Source organism: Diadema antillarum, unplaced genomic scaffold (assembly GCF_040938485.1).
Source record: "Diadema antillarum isolate AM-2024a unplaced genomic scaffold, OU_Dant_1.0 seq00002404_RagTag, whole genome shotgun sequence".
NCBI classification, from domain to species: domain Eukaryota; kingdom Metazoa; phylum Echinodermata; class Echinoidea; order Diadematoida; family Diadematidae; genus Diadema; species Diadema antillarum.
Window position 1 is genome coordinate 6,988 of NW_027273015.1, and position 20,741 is coordinate 27,728.

The 20,741-nt window shown below is 39.5% G+C and overlaps 1 protein-coding gene across 1 annotated transcript in view; it reads right to left on the reverse strand.

Moving 5' to 3' along the window:
* Positions 1-321: 321 nt before the first annotated feature.
* Positions 322-20,741, reverse strand: part of LOC139714744 (exostosin-like 3) — a gene marked incomplete at its 3' end in the record, with an annotated part of 64,496 nt that continues 44,076 nt past the window's right edge. Inside the window, exons 3-7 of the mRNA XM_071626413.1 lie at positions 8,994-9,079; positions 3,871-8,420; positions 3,251-3,325; positions 1,324-1,451; positions 322-469 (exon numbers count right to left, since the gene is read on the reverse strand). Coding sequence (XP_071482514.1) covers positions 322-469; positions 1,324-1,451; positions 3,251-3,325; positions 3,871-6,027 — 2,508 coding nt within the window. The remainder of the gene's footprint in view (positions 470-1,323; positions 1,452-3,250; positions 3,326-3,870; positions 8,421-8,993; positions 9,080-20,741) is intronic.

Below are 20,741 nucleotides of genomic sequence, written 5' to 3' on the forward strand. Positions count from 1 at the left end.
CGAAAATAATCACTGTTATCCTTTCTAACTCTAGCAATCCCTTTAGAACATCATCGCAACCCTTTCCATCTACTTAAATAACAAAGGTAGCACTCCTTTATGTGAAAGGCTGTTTGATTGGCACTAATGATAACATTTAAGTCAAGAGACTTTTAAACTCAGTCTTTTTTTTTTAATGTTTCTGGTGGCTTCTGCATGTAGTCTTCCCACTATCTCCCACTCCTCTGTTTTACATTTAATTATGCACGTGTCTGAAGCAATATCCTGCCTCAAATTTTGCAAACTTTCTCATCACCCTCTGTGAATTCAAGCAAACCTTACCTTATGAATAAAAGCAGCACCAGTTAATACCATAGACAGCTCACAGGAGTAGTTGGCACTGTAGAGAAACCCATTCCTGTAGTTGAGATCCCAGGCATGGTAGCGCCCCGGGAAGCCCACCACGAGATCTCTCGATTCCCTCCAGACTCTGTGCAGTATTGTCAAAGAAGGATTGCGGGTACAACTAATGGTATGTGGCAAATGAGTTGATGGATGGGAAAGGGAGGTTTACTCTTCAAAACACAAGCCTAATACATTATGCAACTTTCAAAACCCAGTACATTAGTTCCTGCGAAATACAATACTGTTTAGAGAAAAGTGCACTTGACTGATGTCAAGGATAAAAGAGTACACGTAGGTGTAATGCAATCCACTTTATCACCACAGCTTGGTGGTAACCAATGAATAAAGGATATCAATTTGCTAACCAGAACATACAAGTACTGCTTACAATCATCTAAATGTTGTTTACTGAAGTCAAAATTGCCACAAACAGTGGGAGTGGCAACTTGGGTTCTTGTGTTAACTTTGCATATATTTGTTTACAACTACGAAGTAAAGCTTGCATGATAAATAGGCGATTAAGACTGGTGATTGCAATGAAAAATTCATTAGTTTTCTTCACTCTCTAGCCATCTAAAATACTGCTTTTGGAATGATAATTCATATGGTAAACTTAACACAAATCAGTCTATATGAGACCACATGAGATAACTGTGTGCGAAGGGATGTATTTTCATCTTACCAGCATACAAATGTAGGTCAACATCTTCACTCAAGGAACTTAGAGGAATATATCACTGCCCACTCACAAACCAGAGTATGAACTGTTTTGAAATTTGACACATCACTCCAAAGCACCATCACTCTAAGTCTCTGAAAACTGAAACAAGAACTATGAATGAGCCCATCTACAGAGGCTGTCTTACTTTGAATAGCACAAGGAGGAGATTAACTATAAATTTCTTTCTGACATCAGATCTCATTTGACCTTTGACCCACCTGAAGCCAAAGAGGATCTCATCATGACGGAGGTGGGCATCATCATCCAGAGACAAGATGGCCTCCGTCTCGATTTCATCATAAGGCAAGAAGCGGTTGTTGAGGCTGTTTGCAGAGGTCCGAACGACCTACACAAATACAGAGAAACAAGAACAAGGCAGTTGTCATGTTGTGAGTGATAAAAAATACCCCACATATACCATCTGGATATGTTTTGCTGTGTTTTCTAGAGATTAGTTCTCACATGGGAAATAACAGCACATGCAGGGCAGCCAATTCTCCCTGAAAAATCCAATATTTCTTGCTGTCCTGACAACAGAATGAGAGAGAGAAAAAAACTCTCCATGATTTGGGAATCATTTTTACCCATTGAGATGCATGCAGCATACATAAGTTACCTGAAATCTCCCTGATTTTGATGTATGAATATTGGTAGCCCTGCAGATGGCTTGAATTACGCTATGCACAGTACTCCCGATAGTGATTGCTGGTGTTCTTCCTTTGGTGACTCCTTCAAGAAACTTGGCAGAACACTCTGTATGTTGAGTAGGTTGACTGTCCAACATCAGGAGCATGCATAGTAAATCTGTCAAAAACACTTAAGTTGCCAGCTACAAGTTATGAAACTTTGAATCGAGGACATGCAATATTTCTAGAACAAGAGACCCGGGGGTCACGCGCTCTGAGTATCGCAATTTCACCTTCCATGCATTCTTGCACACTCTTACCTGAGAACATTGGAAACTTAGGTCTGCATACGGATCCTCCCCCCTCAACTCCAGGGTGGGGTGGGGGTGGGGGGGGGGGGGGCAGGCAGCCCTGGATCTGCAATAAACAAACTTGGAACTAAAGTCATCAATGTACAAACTTGTGGTATTAAACTTTGCTTTATTTCTGGTTCTAGAGTAGAAGATTTTAAATATTCCTCAATGTAGGGGGGGGGGGGTGGGCCCCCTAGCGGCCCCCAAGAGGGACATGGTGCCCATTTGAAGGAACTGAGATTCTATCCCCCTAGGGATGCTACCTGCTAAGTTTGGTCAAAATTCATCATGAGGTTTTCAAGAAGATGAATATGTACAATTCAGGCTCCAACTGTAGGACTTCTCCCCATCCCCTCTCCTGGGTCCCGGGGGGACCCCTGATTCCGCCAACCCCATGAACAAACTTGAAACTACAGTCATCAATGTACTAACTCACAGTATTATCTAAGCCCTATCACTTCTGGTTCTAGAAAAGATTTTTAAAGATTCCTTAATTTTAGGGGGTTTGGGCACCATGGGGGCCCCCAGGTGGGCCATGGTGCCCATTTGAACAAATTGAGATCCTATCCCCCTAGGGATGCTACCTACCAAGTTTGGTGAAAATCAGACATGGCGATCTCAAAGTGAAGATGACAATGTACAATTTAGGCCCCATTAGGACCCCTCCCCTGGGTCCCAAGGGGGGCACCCCTGATTCCCCCATGAACAAACTTGAAACTACAGTCATCAATGTACTCACTCATAGTATCAACTAAGCCCTATCACTTCTGGTTCTAGAGAAAAAGTTTTTAAAGATTCCTTAATTTTAGGGTGTTTGGGGCCCCTGGGGCCCCCCAGGTGGGCCATGGTGCCCATTTGAAGAAATTGAGATCCTATCCCCCTAGGGAAGCTACCTGCCAAGTTTGGTGAAAATCGGTCATGGGGTTCTCTAGAAGAAGATGAAAATGTAAAAAGTTTACGCACGACTGACGACGGACGACGCACGCCGGACGCCGGATGAAGAGCAATCGCAATAGCTCACTTGAGGTGAGCTAAAAACACAAAAATTCCTTCTTTTGAATCAAAATGTTAAAAAAACCTTTGCTATTACACACTTCTTGGTGAAGGTGTAATTTATGTGTGTGTGATTGGAGGTCTCATGAGAGAAAAAAGACCAAGGTACAAACCTTAATGGGTACATGTATTTCAGGCCAAACAAGGTCAGGTGAGGGGGCTGCAGGAGCATTCCATACTACAAGGACCTGATGCAACAAGAAGGAGAAACAACATGAACCACAGAATATGAAAAATACATAATTATACATATAAAAAACAGCATCTACAAACACTACAAGACAAGCAGAAAAAAACAATTATTTCATTATCATATTTTGTCCAGTTTCACTTATTTTGTGTAAAGATAGCAGTAGCATTCTGACAACTCATATCTTGGGAAAGGATGAGACTTATCTCTGAATATTATGCCAAAGGTTTCTTTTTAAAATATGTAACTACATGCACATGTCTATTGTCATGTCTCTAAAAGCTACACATTTATATCTTGTGCTACATGATTCAATCATCAATAAGGAATCCATAATTTCAACCTTGTGGTTACAATGACTGGTTACTATTAATTGATAGACAACAAAAATTTTTGTCTGGGTCACTTATACCTCTAGGAATTCCAGGAAAAAAAAATGTCTTCATGGCAACAGATGCCATGGACAAGTCTTTTGAAGAATTGTGGAAGCAGAAGCAACTTGCAAAAAATTTGTAGAGAATTTGTGAAAAGTTGCCAAAATACCTTGTTTAGAAAAGGCAATCCCATGAGCCTCTGTAAGGAGTTCATGAGCACAGCCTCCCTTTCGTAGGTCAGCATGACCACTGTAAACTGCTCCCTTGGGACGTTCCCTCCAAGAGATTCCTGGAACTCTTTTCCCGAGCCACCAGCACCTCCTCCGATGGGGCGGAAGCCAAGTGTTGATCCAAGGAACTTGGCATCAGAAGGGACTACAGGGTCAAAGGGTGTGTAAGGGTACAAGTACTGTGCTCCTGGAGGGTTATTCCAGGTGAAGTAGGAGTCCATTGCAATGGAAGTAAAGTTCCTGAGGAACTTTGGGGACGAGAAAGGTAACTCAGGGGCTGGGAAGACATCATCGGACTCTGGGTACATCTGCTCTGCTCGTTGTGTCTTCTGAGGATATTCCTCAGAGAAGATCTCTCGTGCTTTCTCCTCAGGAGCAACATTAGCTGGGATTCCCAGTCTAGTCCGTAGGGTTGCAAGGATACCATTTATAACAGAGTCTGTATTGGACAGGTACGTTGTCCAAAGGAACCAACCCTGTCTCCTAAGCTTAAGAATGTCATTATCCTGGATTGTTTTCAAATAGAAATAGAGCTCTGTCACTCGAGAACGTGGAAGAACAATCGCTGCTTCTTTCCATGAAATAAACTCACTAAAGGGTAACTGCATGTGTTCGCCAACAATGATGGGTATTGCACCAGTTTGGAGAGCCTCAAAGAGACGGGTGTAAAAAGTTGTGGAAGATACTACATGGTCCCCAGGACTTAAAAGAAGTGCATACGTGGATTGCTTTAAGAGTTTTAACCGCTCCAGCTTATTGCTGCACAGCTTCCAGTCTGAGGCATCAAAACCATCCACTGCTTTAAAGCTCTTACAGGCAAAATCAAGGTGGACATTGTCATCTGTCAAAGACTTCAATTTGTCCAACTCCTGGATGAGAATATCCTCTACAGATTTAGTCCTGTCTACATCTTTAAGTCTCCTACTCAAGGGAGCAGTGTCCCTGTCATCTACATACTCCTTTTGCAACATGGTTTGAGTTGGTTTTGATCCCTGATATGTGATTAAATATTTCCTTCTGGCTGGAAATTGTAATGGTACATCCTTCCAGTTTGTCTCTGAGCTTAGCCCAAGTAACATAGGGGCAATAATATCAAAGCCTTGTCGAAATTGCAAGTCTGTGAAAGGTGTCTGCACCACTATGGCACGTCCTGTGTTCACGTTCTGAAGAATGTTGTGAGTGGAAAGACTGCGCACCAAGTGCAAGAGGAGATGATTTCTGCCATCGTGTCTCCAATATGGCAATTTATGCAATCTGGTCTCTAAGTCAAGGCTACTTGTAGTCCTACCCTGATCCTCAAGGTCACCAACTAGCACAACATATATACATGCCATATTGGCATCACGTGTTAGATAAGTACTTCGTCCAAACGCATTGGTGACAGTTAGCTTAATCGTTGCATCTAATTTGTTACTGTCTTGCCACAGATCCTCAGGGTGATACACATACACAGGGAAACGAGATGTAAGCGAGCATCGCGAGTAATCAAAGCATGTGTGTTGCCTGCACCGTCCTGCTGAATTTGGAGGTTCGATGTCTCCACTATCCTCAATATTTGGAAGAATCTGGAAAGGTGCCGAGATGTGGCGCAGGCTCCGTTCCACAATCTCACTCTGATCGCGTATTGTCTGTTGAATCTGATCCTTGAGGCGGTCCCGCTCTGCAATGGCACTGTGCACCTCAGACTGAGCATGATCCAGCTGCAGGGATAAGCGTGTGACCTGTGCCTGCAGCAGCTTTCTCCTCTCCTCCAGCTGCCGTAGCTCTGCCTGCACTGAGCTCTTGATGCGGTACAGTTCAACGATGTGGGCCTTCAGCTCGCTTGGCTTCAGCGCCACCATTTCATCCACACTCATATCCAGGCTCCTCTGATCCTGCACATCCAGATCAGAGTTGCTGAGGTAATGGTGCGTCACGAATGGCAGTACGATCAGGATTACAAAGAGTATGATGATAAGACGGGTAAGGTGCCCACTTCGTTGTAGCCATGCTGCAAACGAGGGATTGCTGGCTGTACGTGGGGGCAGTAGTTCCTTCTTACTCTGGTACTCCATTCGCTGACCTGTCCCCCAGAGGGGGTGTGGTTCATTATACATCCTCACGCTGCTTTCTTGACCTTCCCTCCTACTCGGATGTGCATACGACAACACTATGCTGTCTTACACATCCTTGCATTATGCTGATACATTATGACAAATATCATTTCCAATTACTTGCCCACATGTAATCTTACAACAAAACTCAGCAACCTCATTGTAAACAGTACAAGTATGCTCCCTTCCTCTAACAGGCACTTACACCTATGTTGGTGTGACAAGTGTTTCCTCACAGTTTCTTATCTCTGCAACGATAATGCACTACATCACAAGCAAATAGATTCCTCTCCTCTGTTTATACTATCACTTGGCACTTCCCAGACTCACGAGGGCAGGCTAATCTTGATGGCTCTGCTCCAGATTATTCCCCAGTGACAGATTGCACACAGCATCTCAATGATGAGGATACAAGAAACGTGACAGCAAACCTATAGAAAATAGGACTCTTAAGAAATCTTCCCCTTGTTCACACTTATCAGGCAGATAGTTACCCACTACAGATGAACTTATAACAGATCACTGATGAAAGGTTTTACAAGTGCAGTGTGAAAAGACCTTGCATCACTGCAGGCAATAGCAGGCATGTTCACACATTATCTTTGCATCTCACAAACAAAGTTTCATATTTCTATTGAAGTGTGCCATTGGAATTGATATCTTTCACACAGTATGCAAACTTCCTGTTTATCCTACACTACTTGAACAGTAGGCTTCTTTGTCAAAGACTTCTTACCACTACCTCATTTAGTGAAAATAATTTATATGAAAAAATAAACCATGATACAGTCATGCACCTTCACATGGGGAATGCAAGACACTTTAATATCTGCAAGTCTTGTTTTCTGCTGTGACCGGATAGTATAGGAATCAGACACAATCAATTCAAATTTAGGATTTCTGTTTTGAAGGTGAACTGTAAAATTATTGGTGCACCGTGCATTTATAGAGTTACTGGAACTACAGACCCACAGATGTCTTGACAATCATTTGTTATCTACCCAAACTAAACTGTATCTCTTATGGGTATGTTATTTAAATTGAAAAAACAGAACAAAATGAAACAAAACAAACAAACATAATGTACGTGACATCAAGCATAATATTCCCAACAAAAAGATGCAAGTGACCTTTTGTCTAGGTTCTCAGACCTTTACTTAACAATAACACTCTTCAATCTGGCACATTCTTTAAGTCATGGAAGTATTTCATTCCTGAAATAATACAGTTGTGGAAAAATATTACGTAGCCGAACCTGCAGAATTGTTGAGATTTGATCTTTCATCTAGCTTCATTACATCTGACATTTCCTTGCAGAGTATGACCTTTCTCTGTCGTATCTAGTACATACAGGGCAATTCAATCTGATCCGCCCTCTATTGTAACCAATAAAAGGTTCTTGTTCAGCCACACACAGGCACTTCACCGTTCAAATTTAACTCCTTCTGGACAGTTTTTCCCTTTTTAATCACAAAGAAATTGAGTTGCCAGTGAATTTTACCCATACAAATAAAAGGTGACAAACAATATTTTAGACTCTCTACATGATGTTGACACTGTGATCATATGAAATTTTGTTTGTCTTTGATAATACTAATAAACTTGAATTGTGGAAGTGCAAACTCTGAAGCAGCAGATACTTCCAATCACATTACAATTTATGTTAAAGAATCTAAGTTGAGTAAATATGTCAACATCCAATCAGCAAGGCAATGTGATGACAACTCATACCAAAGCTTGTGTGAGGTGGAACTCAAATGGATCTGATCCTATATTCTACAAGTTTTAAGCACAGATATCTGTGTAACACCCAATAGCTGCTTTGATTAAATTAACTGGAACAATTCTGTTCTCTACACATTTCCTGCTCTCAACATTTAAAACACTTTGCAGGGAACACGAGATAGCTTGGCAACGGTCCTCTTTACATTGCCCTGTGCCCTTTCAAATTCAATCTTCTTCTACAGCAACAAATAAATCACCATCAAGCCAGCGAAAGCAGTTGCACTCTGAAGATGGCTGAGCCTGGAACAACAGACCCTCACAATTTGATGTATTTTGGGTAATCAGTGTGTAATGAGTCGATAGTCGCTTCCTCCGTGTCAACCGCCGAATGTGGAATTTCCTGGGAAATCTGTTTACATTAACGTTCCGCTACCGTGAACTGGATTAAGTGAAGGGTGGTTGCGCCGTGACAATATGGAAGATAGAAAAGGAGAAGTAGGAGCCCTGAGTGGCTCTGTCTCATCCGGTCCTAGCTTAAAAACATCTGTCCTCAGATGGCAATTAAGTCTGCCTAGGCAATGATTTTGTTTTTGTTATTTTTCTCTCCAAGTGCTTTGATTTCATGCTCCGATTGATGTGTGAGCACCACGTAGAAGAGTCTGTGCACGTTTCTGGAATTAAGAGACAAGATGGGGTAGGGCGAATTGGCAGGAGATATTAATATCTGCTGATAGTTAGCTTCGGGTCAACAACAATCAAGTGTTACATTGCATGGAAAATCCTCTTCTTCTCTCAATTGCTGCCTTACTCTGTAGATGCTGTTCAAACTTTGTAAGGCTAAGAAGTTATTTCACTGTGATTGCAAGGTGAGGTAAAATTAAGATCATTTTTTTTTTTTACTGACAATTATCAAATTTCAGCAACATCACTGATTTACAGCAAGGATGAACACAAGTAAAATATCAATGCTGATGACAAAAATATCACCTAAATTTATGCCTAACCTTTTTAAAAAAAAAAATCTGCATATTGATGTGCTTTTGATTCATTGTTGAATACCAATATCAATTCTGCATGTGAAATCCTCATTCTACATTAATATACTTGTTTGATCACAAACACATCCCCCCATACACATGCATTGATACGAATGGAAGCGTCCACCATACACAAAATCTGCATGTTGATGTCTACTACTCAACAACAAAAATCAAAGAACCAAAAGTAAACAAGCTGAGACTTACCTCCCTCTGCTTGCAACCACTCACCAGGACCACACAGCTCTACTCCCTGCAGGATAAAGCATGGGACTGATGAACATCATCCAGATCTGTCAATGAAAAAGAGATAATGGTTGATCAATGTACTGGGGCAGCTCATATAAATCACATTCAGTCTTCGCAGCTAATGTTCAGGGCCTCTTTTATCACCTGTACCGTGGAGATAACGAGGGTTGCAGTGATTAGCAATTCAGTCATAAATGTGGAATGCGAGCAGGTCAGTTATATATCACACTTACAGACATTATGAGACAAGTGACTTTAGTATGTGGGGGATGAAAGCAATCCTCACAAATTGTAACTTTCAGTGAACATTGCTCATCAGTACAGGGGAGGGGTACGACGGGAAGAGGACGTTATTTTTTTGTCTTACTTTATTCTGATTTTCATATAGTAGCAAAGATTTACCCACAAAAAAGAAAAAAAGATGAAATATTGTGACAGGGAAAGCTGTTTTCCCCTTCTTTGTTGCTTGAAGCAATTTCAATGTAGCATTATTACTAAGAAAACTACTCATATAAAGAGCATTGCAGACTAGCAAGCCTAAAATTTATTCAACACTTGGAGCTTATCATATTGTTCATCTAAGCTCCTCTCTCGACATATTAATCCCTTACCCCTGCATCGCATAGCGAGATGGCTATCAGTGAAACGTGTCAAATCTTGGCATTAGCTTATCAAAATTAATGCATGACACATTTTCATATTTGTTAAAGTATGCACAGCAACCCAACTGATGCTGAAAGCATTTCATCTTTCATGCTATTATCACGAGCACAAACTAAATGTGTAGTGTTTTTCTTGCATAATTTCATTACAGTAAATGATACAGAAGTCATGGGAGAAAGATTTTGCACATGAATGGACTCTATTTTTTTTTAATGGCATCAAAAGTTTGAATTAATTTATAGATGGTGTGCTCATGTGACTATTCTGTACAATGTATTTTGTAATTGACAGAAATTTAAGCCAAATAAACAACACAGAAATGAGGTATTACATTTCCAACTTCAAATGCGAAGCTACAGACTACCGGTAAAATGTGAAGAAATCAGTCTCACTCCTATTATCGAAATGGAGCAGTTTTGTTTTTTAATTCAAATAAACATAAAATGTCAAGGGAACTCTGATTCTCTTTAAGACTTTATTAATTGCATCTACTTGGAAAGACTTACAGCATTACAATTTCATTCGTAACTGATATACAATTTGTATGTCTCTGACAAAACCTACGCATGAGAGCGTGCACAAATGATCAACCCGAGACAATACATGACACATCTGTTTGATGTAACCTTTATTAATGGTGAGTTTGCAGTATATGTATAATGCGCAGTAATAAGATTCCTCCATCCTTCAAGTCTCTTCACACAGAATTGATGGCAGCATGACATAACAAATGTGTCAGATATGCTCAACAATGACCAGGGGGGCATTTCATGAAGGAACTTGTCGGATAAAATGTCCGACAAGTCAATTATATCCGACAAGTTCAGAGAAATCAGCCAATCAGACTAAAGAATTTCTCAAAACTTGTCGGATATAATTGACTTGTCAGATATTTTATCCGACAAGTTCCTTCTTGAAATGGTCCCCAGGAAACTCACTTTCCTTTACAACTACCATATGCATCCTTGTAACTATGACTCACAAGCCTGTATCCACACTGCTACTGGCACAAACTGATGTAATCATCACTCGAGGCTTGACAGGCATATGAATCTACTCTCTTCATTCAAGTGCCATCACCTTCTCATAGTACCACTAGCCCCAACAACTTAATGCTGATCCATAATGCTGACAACATATGGATGATGATACATGAGTACTGACGATGGTAGCTATGCCCAATTTTTGTTTTTCATGTGTAAAAGCCTCTGTAATTGTGTTTTTTTTAAAAAAGAAATGGGACCCTATTAAAGGATAATTTGCCCCAAACAATACCGATATCAAATAAGACAACAATAAATCTTAAACAAATCAAACATTATTATTTACATTGTTATGAAATACAAAGTCTCCATGAGGGAGTTCATAACAGATATCTCCAGGGAAAGCATCTACATCCAAATGCTTATGCACTGTACCAGCAAAGGCAAACGATTTCTAAAACTTGCATTTCAATGCAGAGAAGCCAACTCTCCTGCCATACTAACAATTTCACAATTACATAATGCTACGATCTGTGCAGCCTCCTGTTTTCACTCTTGGCCCTAAGCAAGTCTCTGCTAAAGAGATAAATGTGGAAGGTGGCAAGTTTCTCACTTTATTGGAGGCTGAGGTAATCAAATAACATACCACATGTCCCTCCTCTATCTCCAATGCCCTCTTCTTCTCAGGAGGAGACACAAAATGGATGATATCATAGTTTCTGTAACAAGCTCTTACAGCACCAAGGCCTGCACAGTCCAATCTGTTGTTTACTGTGTATCTGAATGTGTGTGTGTGTGTGTGTGTGTGTGTGCATGTGTGTTTTCTCTTATTAAAACACTTTTACAACATCTGAAAGCTAAAACTTCCAGGATGAGTCGCTATATTTAGATTGTAAAATAACCCGATCTCTTGTGTTATACCATGGAGCTACTAACAGTGTTAGTAGCTCCATGGTTATACAAACTTGAGATGGTATTTCTAAGTTTTGTTTCTACTTTAATTGAGTAGATCCTGGATGACATAAAGATAATCTTTTTATTTGTATGTTGATCCCTGTAGAAGAAGAGCATGATTGATGAGGCAAAGCTTAAGATCAATCTCCCCTTATGACATAGCATTGAAGATTTAAAACATCTTTCCCTTTTACATGATTACGCTCTCTCCTCTGCAGTATTAACAATAATGGCACAAAACTTCAAAACTTCAAATAGCTATTGAAGGAGAGATGGGAGGTGTCGTGGTCTCATAAAGGAGCACTTCACGATGTCTACTTGTGCTCAATATTTCCCCTGCGAGCGACTCTGGATGGAAGTGATGAGGCGCCATAGACACTCGCCAGAAAGCCTCTCCGCTCTGTGGATTTAACAACACTCACTAGCGAAGTTAAAGGCAGCATCCTTCTCCTACAGCCACAACCCTACATATCTGGTAATTGTATTTTACCAGCGGAGAACAGTGGAAGTTGCACAAAACATGAAAATGCAAAAAAAGAGAAGATCTTCACATCTGTCTTGGAGGTGATGAATTAGTGTTCCTAAAATTTACTTTCATTTTTTTTTTTTTTGCTTGATCAAGCTGTCTTCATCTTGCTTTAGGGCTGCATGAATTGTTAAATGATACTCTAAAAGAAAAACAAAAAGTGGACGACCCCCTTTAAGTATGTAGGTTTCTAACCTCAGACTTACAAGCACAGGATGCTGAAAGAGGTCAATTTTCTGGGCAACCCATGTCCATATCTCCGGTCAGTCATTGTATGACTGCACAATGAAAATAGTGAGACTTATTTACCAATGAATGGGAGTACAAGTTTCTATAAGATATCATCATGAATCTATACAATGGTGCAGCAAGAAGATGGAAAAACTTGTGTCCAATTATTGTCAAGGAGGGATGTTAAAAAAAAATCATTCCAAAGCCAGGTACACCTTGGTGTAATATGTGTGTGTGTGGGTGGGTGTGTGTGTGTGTGTACGTGCACACTGATTTTAGCAATAGCTTGAAGAATGCTGAACATCATGAAAAATTCAAGATAAACGGTCAGATCTCCAGAGGAATATGTGTCAGTATATGAGCCACTTGAAAGTTATCAATAAATGGTCATTGGTTTTTTGAAGCAGAGTAACAGTGTGAGCAATATCTTTGTGAACTATCTTATTCATACATCATTAACTTGTGTTTATGGGTTGTTTTTTTTCCTGAGTACTATAAATGTGCAAATTTTGGCAATTATTTTTTTCCATACTCTCTTAAATAAGATAAAGCAGGATAGACACAGTAAATGTTGATTTATCACTCAATCAGAATATCTCATTAGGAGTTAAAAGTCTGCTAACCCTTTGTGTGCTTTGAGTGCTGTTTGGGACAGAAAACTCCATAGCATTGTACACACTGTCAGTAGTCTCTGGTACTGAAAGGGTTTAAGAGAGCCTTCTGACTGTGTTACCTGTTGAATAATGTCACCATGAGGCCCAGATATCATAGAGCTTAATACCACTTACCGGGTACTCAAGTCTAAATCACGCCTTCATCCTTTGTGTCTGCAATTAACTCTGTGAACATGTGACACATGTTGTGTGCAAACTGGGAGCACGTCAGCAGAGATGTATAGCCAGGGCTCCTTGCACAAAACATACTTGAACTTTCCTGGGGCTCTGGGCCGGAGATAGTGACATCGAAGCTGGTAATCCAGCCCGACTCGATTGGTCTGGAGGCAAACTGGGCCGCCCATTAAACCGTAATATTATCTCTCTCTGCAGGGAGGAATGGTACTCCATGCTAATAACGGTCATTACTGGGCGCATCTCTGGGATATGTGTTCATGCATGAGAGGATGTGACGCAGACGATCAACTTACTCGTCTTGCCAGAATAGTACTGATAAGGCAAACATTAAGGGAGGAAAAAAAAAACAGTTGTCTCCGGGAGGGCCATCAGATTGAGTTTATCAGTCATTGACTTTAACTGTCAGGCTCGACTGTTTGTCACCACAAGTTAAGAAATTGTTTTCTTGTTCACTATTCACTGTGGAGATGTTTCATGAATGTCTCAGCAGCAAAATCATTAGTTTTCTCCAAGATGCATTATGATAGGATGTTCATTCTCATGCAACATTTTACTTCAAGTATGTATTGGGGAAATCAACCATTTAATGGTACAGTCAATGATATCTATCCCATACAATGTATATGATAACTAATATCAAATACTTATCATTTTCTCACTCATGCAAGCAATACTGGGAATTATATATTCCACTTGCTTGAATGTATGCATTTGGGCAAGTATCCAATACAGTTATTACAAGCCAACACCAATTCATTTTACTTACCCAGTTGTGAGCTTTATTTGCCCTAAGAAAGCTGGCATGTGTGGTTGCAGCACACTGTACGTGATACATGCCATTGTACAGAAATTATTTTACTATGGCAACTTAAAGGACTTGAGATTTTCCCATTGCTGTTCGTTGATTCAATAGAGTAAACCGTCTTGATTCAAATTCCACTGCTCCAAGGCCTTTTAAATAATTCACTATACTATGTGGAGAAATATTGCCCCCTCTCTAAACCCTCTAGATCATGCACAATGATTGCAAAATAGTACGCACACCTACAATACCAACAGAAGACATGGATGTTATTACTAAGGCTCTCCTACAATTTTCTGATGCCATTTAAATTTTTTTAAAACACCTTTTGACAAAACACTGACGACAGAATTTGCCCTGGTAATGTAAAGGATTAATCCAAACAGAAAAATAATGATATCAGAATGGCTTCTTCCCTCTTTGAATTTTGTCTAGTCAATAGAGAAAATTATGACTATACACCCCTCACAATTCTACTGAAATACATCTTCTTCTTTTTTGAAATTCATTGTCATATCAGTTACTCCTTTTCTGAAGAAAGCTTAGAAATACATTGATTTCTCTGTTAGCTACTCTTATAAGGAAGGGTTTTAAAAGTGCAAGAAAATCCTACCAGCATATTCCATCAGTGGAGTGGCTTTTAGTCACCCAAGGTCACAACAAATTAACCCTCTGTTTACTGAGGCAACATTTTTACTGTGACTTTGCTACCAAAAATATGTCCACTCATCAAATTCTCGAAAGACAAGCCAGTTAGTTTTATGGGGTTGGTGTCCATTAGAAATGCATGTTATATGTACACAGTCATGTTTACTTCTTCAGCATTGTCCCAAAAGAGCACTGATACATTTTGTCTGATATTTTCAGGTCTACTGAAGAAGGACATAATACCACACCCCTGAAAATGTCCCAATGGTTGTACAAAACACACAAGACTCAAAGAAGTTACTTTTTTATGTCAACTGAAGTCCACTGGAAAAGCATGTATCATATTCAAAATGCCATTAGCTCCTGTTCAGAGTCAATTACATGCACAGCATTGTGCATGGCATACTTTCTGTCTTTGGCACCAAAGAATAAGTCTGTATGATATACATATTTCATATGATGGACTGGTTCTCAGGTAGGTTGTATTTTGGGCGAAAACGTGTTGTTGATGTCAGCCTTATTCTTGGGGGTCTTTACAGAAACACAAAATGTTGACTGGTTATCAAACATGTTGCCATGGCAATTGCAATTATAAGTGTTACAATTGTTGATAATTCAATTTATTGTGTAGTCTAACTGGAATTTCTCTGCCTTCAATTAGAAACACACCCTTTTGGTTACGGTCGTGTTTCCTTTAATCTTGAATGTCATTTAAAATGCACTGCATACATGTACCTGATGTGTTGATATCTACTGAAGATAAAGACGAACTTGTCAGTATGGTGATGTAATGGAATCCCTATCTGAAGATAAATCACCAGGGCCAGCTAGTCTACATCTCAGACTGTGTATTCAACCAACAACCAACCATTTTCTCTGTACCCTAAAAGAAGATTTCAGTGAAGCAGGATTACTGATCACAATTTGGAGGACCCAGAGCAAGAGTGATTTTTTTTTTCTGAATTTGATGTAATTTGATGAAAGCATATCTCAGGCTCTGAATGCCTGTAGAAAAGACTATACCTCCGATTCACTGCTCATGTCCTAACGCACTAAAAACATGACGACTTTTCTATTCTTGTCTGTGCCACAGCAGAGCTCCATTAACTCCACACAGATTGCATCATGGAAACTTGTCTCCACATCGCCATGATCACTCTAGTTGGTATACAGTCTGGCAGATGAAAGCATTAATCATACTATGAGGAGTAAAAGCACAGGGAGGCATAATATGTTTTCAGGAGTTAATTTACTTTCAGGCAATATGATATTGCTGTTTACTCTAGTGGGTCTGGGACTTGAATCATACAAGTATTCATGACAGCTATGAGTTTACAACAATAATCTGAGCTATTGTTCGCAGGAGGCAGAAAACAATAAAATTGATGGCAAGCATTTGAGATGTGAGTTTAGAGCTACAATTGTTATAATTCACACAAGTTGGGTCGTAGAAATAGAAGAGTCCACAAAACTTCAAGAAAATAACAATTTTCAGAGTTCAGATCATGGTTGTAGTTCAATAACCATTTCTTGAGTGACTATACACCCATAAATGAACACTGCTGCCATATACAACTGACCTTCTCAATCCTTAGTTTAATCAACTTGATGGCTTTTGTGTCCACTGATGAAGGCAAAGAAAAACATGCAGATGCAATTAGCACAGTATGACATACAAGACTGTACAGTGTCATACATGCATCAAACTGTGGGTGCCAGATAACAATAGTAAAATATGACATCAATGAAGGAACTTTATTGAACCAAGAAAGATGTGATGTGTATCTTATGAATATTTTAACACACATTAACAAATATCAATGTAAACAGCAATAGACAACATTATTGGCCAGTAAAAAAAATAGAGTTCATATGTACAAAAAGAATACCTATACAAAGCATAATTTGTATCTGATGGCTCTTAAATCCACTGCCATTTTAGAAAAAGTTAATGATGACATTAGACCCCTGGAGGCATACAAACCTCCAATTTCATGGCAGATCACTCTCACTATGATTCTAATTCTATCATATCAAAATAACAAAAGCTCTTTTGCACAACATTTTTTCTTGAACCCCCCCACCTACACACACATACACAGCAAAGCAAGATATATTTGCGATATGAAATTTTCTGGAATCGCCACTGGCATTCAATGCATATTGTGTAGACAAGAGCTTTCGTGTGCATTCTAATTTCGTAAAATTAAAATGCACACAAACATTCCTTGTTTCACAGTACACACAGAGCTGAGTAGGCAGGACAAGTCCACCGATGGGTGCGGGTGGAGGGGGGGGGGGGGGGGAGTGAAACAAGAGATATTCAGCATTATTCAGCATGAGGAAATGATTGCATGGTTCTTGCAACCTCAAGTGCATGAAGAGCCTCAAAAAAAAGAAGAAAAATACTCCATGTTCCTCCAGACTAAAATGATCAAAATAGGAAACAAATATTGCCTGCTCGCAGTCCAGCCAAGTCTGATGCAAATGTCAATCTCTCTTTGCGGCACAATTGACGTTAAATTGATCACACGGGGCTCGCATCCAGCAGAGACTCCCTGAGATGAGCAATAAGGAAGAGGACAAATTCAGCAGGACAGAAGCTTTCATTTCTCAATTAACCTTCCCCAAAATTCCTCACTGTCATAAAAGACACGAATCAATAGCTCCTGGTTTCCACAGAGTCTGATATGAGATGTGCTTTAGGCTGGAATTGGAGCCTGCAAGATTCTGCTGGCTTGTCCACTACACGGATCGCATCACATATTGCTACTAGCATGAAGCATCAGATTCGAGTATAACACCACAACAGCAAATGTACGTCTTTGACTTTGCTTTAGGTCAAACAAACAAACAAATGCAAAATCTTGCTCTGAATGTCAGGACATATTTATCCTAACACACTTAAAAAGGGTATTTTTACCTCACATAACTAGTGATTATACAGTTGTATGACCAATAATAGCAAAGTGATATATAAGAAATTATTCCAAGAACAAGTCAACCACTTTGTTTGACATACTTAGGAAATCCTCTCACATTTGCATGATAAATTGAAAAATAGTTGTACACTAGAGGGCAGTCATTAGATACCTCATTAAGTTTTCACTGACACAAACAACGTCTGAAATGTATGGTGACACTGTTACACAGAGTAGGCAACACTCAGTGATAATGATTATACCAGATGGGAGCAAAGTGCATGCCATACATATCTGGCAAGGAGTCAGCATCAAAGCCATCTTCAAACAAGTAGACATAGGCCAACATAATACCTGGTGTTACTAGTTTCCTAATGGCAGAAAAGGGGCTACCAAAGAAAATGTGCCAAAGGTAAAGAAGAAATCTCAAATAAGGTCAGATTGTGAAAATATTTTTGAAAGTAAATGTTAAGTTCAAATCAACAGATATACCATAGCAGCTGTCACCACATTACCTAAAATATTTATAAAAACAAAGCACATTTTTGCTGAAAAAAAGTTTTATGTCACAATGCTGTCAGCACTCTTTTATAATCTATATATGAAAACATTAGCCCATACATCTATAAATTTCAATTAGATTGGTTGAAAATAGAACTTACAAGTCCCACTTCTCAACCAGTGGGCCGCAAAACTCTCTCAGGTAGGCCGCAATATCAGCCAAAAACTAAATGAAGAATATTAGTGTTCTATCTAACTGGGCCTTCAAAAAAATTGCAGGAGCTAAAGTGGGCCCCTGGTTAAAAAATAAAGTTGAGAAGTGCTGCTTTGGAGCATTTAATCTATAAATCATTAAATACAGGATTTTATCATGAAGCTACTGGGTTGTACAATAATGTATAAGCTGGTTTTTGTACACTATAACTACATCTGGATCAGTTGATCTAAATATTAACCTTTCAAACAAAATGAGAGACACCTTTCATATATTCTTTAATTGCTAAATCAGCTGGCCCTAGCCGATGGTTCTCTGTGTACTGCAATCAGTCATCCCTGGCAGCCGCTGACACACCCCCATCCCTCACTCTGGCAAGCTATGACGTAGAAAGTCACAATCCTCGTCTCAAGAGACTCAGCAACAACTTCTGCAACAGACACTTTCACTGGCCTTCCATGCAAGCTGAAGTTTCTTTGTGTGTGTTTTTGTTTTTGTTTTGCTTTTTGTTTATAAACAAGCAAGAAACAACCACCGTCCCAATATTGCAAACTAAAATATTACTTTCAATGTATAGTGGTGTATTACCACTTCTTTCTGAATTCTTCATAGAGAACACAGTAGATCTTGAATGGAACTCCTTGTGTAATATTTCAGCTACATATCACAGCATGATACCCATTCTTCTATAGTAATGAATAAAGAGCCTGGAGGTCGAGGCTAGGCATACAGAGATCTGCAATCACTGCAGCTGTGCAAGCAACACTCCAGAAGTCTGTGAAACAAGACAGATTCCCCTCCAAGGGAATGCGTGCTTCTTTAACCCTCCCCTTCTCAAACTGACCAAAATTTAACATGATTTACAAAAATTTCAAAATGTTTTATGCAATGATTCAAGCTTTTGAGAAGGGTGCGCATAGAATACAACAGAGAAGCTCTTTCACGAAGCTGACTAATTGAATTCAGACAAAAGATGTTGACTACATTGTAGGTTAACTTGTCACAGTAGGAGTTGGAAAGACAATAAAGGTAACACTTGTAGACTGGTTACGAGTTACTAGTAGCCCTAGCATCCAAGAAAAATAGGGCAAAAAAAAAAATACAAACAAACAAAACACTGCCAAGTATGACACACTGGTACGGTTGGAGAAGAGCAGAATATTTTACAGCCAAATTTGAAACAAATTCCATAAAAATGCAATCTGTTATGAAAAGTTAAAATTACTTTGACTTGTTACTGACAAGTGTTTAGGGTAATATTATTTCCCCTGCCTTAGGAAGAAAAGTCAAGTGCCTTTCATCATAATGAAAATATGAATATATGTCAAGTTCTCTTTATATCTTTTTTTACATCATTGCCCTACTATGACATCATGACTTGTTGTAGTCTTCTTATCCTGTGATGATGGCATATAGACTTGACCAAAAACTATAAAAATTAAGAAGTTGTGAACTAATTATTTGCTTTTGTTCAAATTGTAATGTAATGTGTACCATCGACATTTCTGTATTTTAAAACTGAATCCTCATGCTTATTGGTAAATTACCATAAGTCTAGCTCTAAAAGTGGAGCTGCCATGATCCTGCTAATGGCAAACTTCATCACTACCTGGTATGTAACTGAGGCTGATATATCAATGCCTCTTGATATAGCAATAAATGGGTCTCTTTGTAATTAGAATCACACAGCAGGAAAATCAACCCTTAAATGCACATCACCAGTAATCAAGATTTCTGCAAAAAACAGTTCACTGTAGCTCAACTTGGAAGAGCTGCACACTAAATGAGAACACACTACAGCTTGACATCATGAAAAGATATCAAGCCCTTCAAAAAATACCACCCATGACAGTGGAAAAGGGCACCCTGAAATATGGCACCACATTCTGTTGTTGATTTCCCATGCCATCCTTGTTACCAACCATGTATAATGCAGCCTGATTTGTAAGAGTTTTCATAGAGAGGAATAGGTTGCCAGTCTGTCTTTAATGCACCCCCCAGGGTGGGAGGATAGTGATTTTCACACCAACGGCGAAATTGTCAATCAGCCGGTCAGACCAAGGTGTCAGAGCGACGCCACCACTGCTGCTGCACAGCAACAAACAAAAAGAAACAAGCCAAGCTCAAAAATTTGTGATTAGCATGACTCCAAGGGTTTGTAATAAAAAATGTAAGTGTGTATGTATGATGTGTGTGTGTGTGTGTGTGTGTGTATGTGTGTGTATGGGGGGGGGGGGGGGGCTCCACATGAAGGGGGATAGTACAAGTGTGAATGGAGGTGGTATACACACTATTTCACTGAGTGTCATATCACCCTTGTGGAGATGTGAGAATGAAGTTTCCTTGGTGAGTTGCACACAAGAGTGGCACTCTGCTCTCTTGTCATCTGTAATTATAATTTTTGCAGAAATC